The sequence below is a fragment of the Sprattus sprattus genome, assembly GCF_963457725.1.
Source record: "Sprattus sprattus genome assembly, chromosome: 3".
NCBI lineage: Eukaryota > Metazoa > Chordata > Actinopteri > Clupeiformes > Clupeidae > Sprattus > Sprattus sprattus.
In genome coordinates, this window is record NC_137922.1 from 23,381,440 (window position 1) to 23,387,439 (window position 6,000).

A 6,000-nucleotide genomic window follows, 5' to 3' on the forward strand; every position below is an offset into this window, starting at 1 on the left:
CTTTGTATTCAGTGCTCTCCTCTTCCCTTTTGGAGCCTTGTAAGATTGTACTATTTGTTTGGCAGCAAGACTTATTATTTTCCATCTGAGTGGAGTTGAAGCAGATAGAGTGTGAATGCCAATGTTTAAGAGCAAGCCTTGCATCAATGGACACGAATGAATCAATGTTTTTATTTATTTATTTCTCAGGGGGTGTAATACATTCAGTATCATCCCTTAAGCAGCAGAAACACTCATCATGCGTGAACATATTCAGCTATTAACTCAAATCATTTGCTAGTGCTAGGTCTGAAACTGAGGGCTGAAGACTTATTGCCTTTGAACTGCATGCAGTGTCCCAGTCAAGATAATGAAGCTGGATTCCCTGCGTGTCATGCTTTAGGGACATGACTCTCACCCCGCTGATAGCCAGAATGGGTTTTAATTAAAATCATATTGGTCTGGAAAGGAGTCTTTCTGTGCAGCTGCCTCTAACAGATGGTCGTCCGAGAGGCCTGTGCAACTGGGTGGCAATTGATCAAATCTCATGCTCTGGACTTTTAGCTGAGTTGGTGGTAGAGATCTCTTTCTCTCCCTTTCTCTCTCTTTCTCTCTCTCTCTCTTTCTCCCTCTCTGTCTCTCTCTTTCTCCTTCTCTATCACTCTTTCTCCCTCTCTGTCTCTCTCTCTTTCTCTCTCACCATCTCTCTCTCTCTGTCTCTCTCTCTCTTTCTCCCTTTCCAACTCTCTTTGTCTTTCTCCCTCTGTTTCTCTCGCTTTTTTTCCCTCTTTCCCTGACTGTCTCGCTCTCTCTTTCTCTGTCTATCTGTCTCTCTGTCTCCCTTGCTTACAGTATCTCCCTCTTTCCCTGTCTGTCTGTCTGTCTGTCTGTCTGTCTGTCTGTCTGTCTGTTTGTGTCTGTATCACCCTTGCTTATATTCCTCTTCCCCTGTCTCTGTCTCGCTATCTCTCTGTCTCTCTGTCTCTCTTAACCTTACCTCACTGTCTGCAAAGCGGTCTTAATTGTGTTTTCATTTTTGGAAAAGTCTTATCTTTACTCCCCAAGCTCATTTCATGTGGTTACTCACTATGCGCAGTCTCAGTAGACACCCTCTCCAGAGACCACAACAGATGGTGTATTTCTCTCTCTCTCTCTCTCTTTCTCTCTCTCTATTTGCTGGTGCGGTGTGCTCTTTGAACACCCTCTGCCAAGAAATCTTTCTCACAATGTGAGGGAATGTCACCATGCATCCAGGAACTGTCTGATTTGTGGGAAAAGCAGCACTCTCGCCTGATCTTTTAGCACCTTTGAAAATGCCTAAGCAGCTCCAGCTCTGCCTTGTCCCCCTCTTCCCCTCCTCCCTCTATCTCTGAGAGGGTTGTTCTGCAGGTATGCCAAGGCTTGGGCGTCTGCCAAATGGGCATTAATGCATAACTGATTAGCCCAGGAGTCAGCAGCGAGCGCCTCCTATTGCACTCCTGGTACCCAAGACGCCGGGCTGCCCCGCGGGGCAGACGATGCAGCACTTGGCAGGGGCTTACCACAAATTAGGGTGTAGATTAACACAGAGAATAGGGTGGTGTGGTGTTTATCAGAGGCGCCTGTACTGCCCCCCCCCCCCCCCCCACACACACACCCACACACACATACACACACACACCCTGCACCCTTCTCTCCATCTCTGATTTATGACTGCTGTAGGGAGATCAACATGCAAGAGGAAGAAGTGAAGGACAGGGGAATAAATCTACCTTAATTGCCTCACCGACCACGGGCAAAGAGAGGGATGGATAGAGAGATGGAGTGAAGGCTGGCAGTGAGAGAGATATATCCATCCATCCTTCCATTCATCCACATACTTGTGAAAGTCTAAAGCAAGGAGGTGTTGGCGAAGTAGAAGGGGGTGTGGGCATGGCATTGGCCTTACTGCATGCAAGGACTCTATTCACTTTCACTTAGAACTTGCTCATTCAAGCTGCCCTTATTTATTTACTCCCTGTGCAGTGTTGTCTAGAAATAACATCCTCAAACTGTGGCCCATAGCCTGCCGTCCCTGACAGTATGATTGCCTCCACAGGCATGGGCCCTCTCAGGGATCTGCATCGTAGCGTCTGAAGTAGGCTGAAGTAGTATGGAAGAGTTTCATTATCAAAATAAAAATGCAAATGCAATATGCGAAATGGAAATGTAATCCAAAATTTGAATTTCCCACTCATACATGCAGGTTTGGCCTCAAAATATACCAATTTGAATTCCATTTACATTTGTGTGTTACGATTGATAATTCAGACATAGATTTGGATATGTCACAGGTAGCTTTATTTAAAAATTGAGATATTTTTCCCAAACTGGATGAATAGGTTTCATGTCAAAATGATCACTAAAATGTTATTTACCTACCGGTAATATGCACACTGAGTTTTTAATGTGGAGTCGCCATTACCAGTGTATGTTCTACATCCAACAGGCAACAGGCTATTGTTATTTTTCCAGGTACATAAGTAATATGAGAGATATGTCTTAGTGTGTGTGTGTGAGTATCCTCTAAGTATGAAAGCTGAGCTATGAACTATGAGCTGGGGGGGCCCTCTAAACACACAGTGACTCACAACCCCCCCTCCCCCCCCAAAAAAGCAACCCACACCTCTGCCCCTGATGGGCATTGTTCCAGGGCTGAAGTGGGCAAGGAGAAAATTGCCCTCTTCCAGTTCCTGGGTAGATGCCACTGTTCTCCACCTACCATTAGCAGCCCCTCCTGCTCTTCAGCCAGCAGGGAAAATGCCACTGTTTGTGGCATTATCCCTGCAGATCCCAGATGCCAGCTCCTCCACCGCAATGATGCCAATTATTTCCCCTGCTGAAGATTACAGTGATTTCAAGGTGTACCCTCCCTGAGCTGTATGCCGGCGAGCCTGAAACCGAGGCCCTAAGCAAATAGATTGTGAATGAAATAACAACTCTAAGTGGTGTTTGTATAGAAGGGGATGTAGTGATGTGCGGGGCTGTCAGCCATTATAATGCCTTAGATATAGCCATGCTTGTCTGCTGTCAGACTCGGTTTGTTTTGACGGTGGCAGCCGGTGGTTGGGTTTAAATATTTTATCCAAAGATAAACGTTTTACCCCTTCTGTCCCACGCTGTCCTACAGGGTAGCGAATGAAGTTAGAAACTGTTTTTGCTTCGCTACGCCGCAGAGAATACATTCTGACATAGCAGCCAAGGAATCTTAGAATCTAGTCTTAACAATAGACTCATTTCCATGCTTTTTATCCGTCACAGCAAAGTTGAACAAAAGCCATCTGGCAGAGTTTGGACAGGATGAGGAGGAATCTTCTTGTGAGGAGAGGGACTAGGCTACTTTGTACCACACTTCTAAAATAAGTTGTCATCTCCTTAAATGTTCTTCCCTCTGTTTTTTTTTTGTTTGTTGTTTTTTTTTCCCCGCTCCTGTATCTTGGCCTCACATGTAAATAAGCCCCACAGTTTATTTTTAATGACATTTTTTCAGCATATTTTTACACACGGTTAGTAAGTGTATTACCTATCTTGTTTGGATGTGATTTGTGCAGAGATGTGAATTAAGTGGCCTTGTCTCCAAGGAGATCAGAAGTGGATGGGCTGGAAGCAGAATTGAAATTAAAATGGCTGATTTAAGGATGGCCAGGGGATGGCTGGGCAGCATTGGATATTCATCATCGCCTAATTTCGTCCGACCACAGCAATGTCTGTCTGTCAGTGCCTCCAAATCTTACGCTGTAAGCCGCCGCTAGATCACAAGCCGTAGTAACCCTGGGTTTAAGGGTCTCATCTGCACTGTGCATAATGCGAACAACATGGAAAGGGAGGCAAAGGACGGGTGAAAAAAAATCCCAATTACGGTGAAAATGCAAAATTCTGGCACTAATTGCTGTGCATCATCTAATGGTTTCCTGGAAACGTGTGCAAGGTCGGTGCTTGCCTACCCTCCCCTGAAAACACGTAGTGATTTATGGCCATGTGTGATTCGTCCTACTGTTTGTTAGCGGCGCTGTTCTTGAAAGTCTCTCTGTCTGTCTGACTTCTGGCTGTGTGTCCACTGGTGTGTTTTAATGTGCTGCATCCTTCTGAATATGCTCACATTATTTGCATGTTTTTCCAGAGGAGGACAGCAGCATAGACAACACAGTCCTCATCTGTAAAGTCCTTTGTGCCACTCTGAGAGTCACATTATCCGTCCCCAAGATACCCTGGAATCATAGAATCAAATCCGTTTGACTGCACCATTGTCTATCTGAGTGCTTAATCTATTTTCTCCAGTATCTATTCCCCCCCCCCCCCCTTTTCATGCTGGAAACGAATAATGCATGCTTCTCTCTTTCTTCTTTTTTTAAATGTTTTCTTGCCGTGCCACAATGCTGGCTTTGTCTGTGAGCTCGAAGCTGCTTGTAGATGAGGCTGCACAGAGGTTCTGCAGTGATCCCATTCAGGGCTGTGTTGTCTGACGACGGCGCGAACGTCCATTGTGTGCATCCCTAATTGAAGCCTGTGAAAGGATGTTGAGTATTCGGTGTGGAACGCTGCTGACGGAAGAAGCAGCAGGCTTTCTCAGAGGTGTAGGATAGTAATAATTACACAGAGAGCAAAATCTCACCAGAGATCTTTTCTTTTTTCTTTTCTTTTCTTTCTTCTTCTTTTTTGGTTTCAGCAAGAGTCTCATTAGGATTTGATCTCTTTGACAGGAGGTGAGCGTGAGGATGTGTGTTAATGATGAAACTCTCACTCTCTCATTCTTTCACTATTTCTGACTCTTTCATGGTCTGTCTCTCTCTCTCTCTCGCTCTCATCCTTTCTCTCTTTCTTACTTCATATGTACTTCTTCTGACTTACTTACTTCTGTCTGTTTCTCTCTCTCTTTCGTCTCCCTCTCTATTCCTTCTCTCAGTTTAGTTCAATTCAGCATGCTCTATAGGTATTACCATTTACAGGAAGATTGTGTGACTCAAGCACAGAACACAGAAACAGAGAAACATTGAGACATAGAAATACAGAATAAAGACCTCTCTCTCTCCTCCCCCCTCTCTCCCCCTCTCCCCTCATCCCTGGTCTGAAGGTCAGGCCGTGGAGCTGACTGACCTGGAGAACAGTGGCCTGTGTGACTTCAGGGCATTCGACTGCAACAATGTGCGAGTATTTGGCCTCGGGTTCCTGGGCTCGCCAAACCTCAGCTGCCGCGCCACTAAACTAATGGTAAGAATAAGAATAATAAGTAACGGTTCCATTTTTATTTCATGGCTAACTAATGTAAGATACTCCCCCCCACCCCCACCCCCACCTCTGACTAATGGTTAAGGTGAAGCTGACTTTGCGAGGCTTCAGTCCTGAACCGGGCCGAGGTCCAGATGCTGTCTGTATGATCAAATGCAACACTGGACTGCACATTATACGACATCTCCCCTAATCTACCATCTTGTGACTTCAATGACTTTGCCTATAGCCTGTCCCTAATTTGTGTTTGCGATCGCCTTGCCTTTATTTAGCTTGCAGCCCAGGTAATGACACTACTCTGGCAGACGAGATTGCCTCTTCTTGAACTGCGGAGCGAGGTGTTCCATTAACAAGATTTTTATTGGTCGTTCCGAGGCAGGCTTTAATATGTACCTGCCATCTGTCCTAATGCATATTTAAAGCAGACAAGGAGATGCAGACAGGGATGGTACTTGATTACTGATGCTCCTTATACAAGCCTACGGAGAAGAAACCCTATAGATCAGAGCAGGAAGTCTCCTCTATACATGTGAGCTGTGTGGTGGGCTTATGAGCCTCGCTCTTTTGTAGTCCAGTAACCATGGCGGTGTAATATTCTTTTAACTGATGCAGTGAGATTAGCCATTTAGCTGCTTTAATGCCATACCACACACTGACATGCATTTTCCCAAGCAGCCTCGTGGGACCAGGGAGACTGCTAAGAAGAGAGGCGTCCCGACGAGAGCCTGTAGTTTACCCATTTCTTCTCTCGCTCTTTTTCTCTGTCTCAGTTTCTTT

At 45.5% G+C, this 6,000-nt stretch overlaps 1 protein-coding gene across 1 annotated transcript in view; it reads left to right on the forward strand.

Annotated features, from left to right (window-relative positions):
* LOC308362675 (von Willebrand factor D and EGF domain-containing protein) overlaps positions 1 to 6,000 on the forward strand; it is a 77,863-nt gene that overhangs the window by 22,977 nt on the left and 48,886 nt on the right. Inside the window, exon 13 of the mRNA XM_080835404.1 lies at positions 5,069 to 5,205. Coding sequence (XP_080691530.1) covers positions 5,069 to 5,205 — 137 coding nt within the window. The remainder of the gene's footprint in view (positions 1 to 5,068; positions 5,206 to 6,000) is intronic.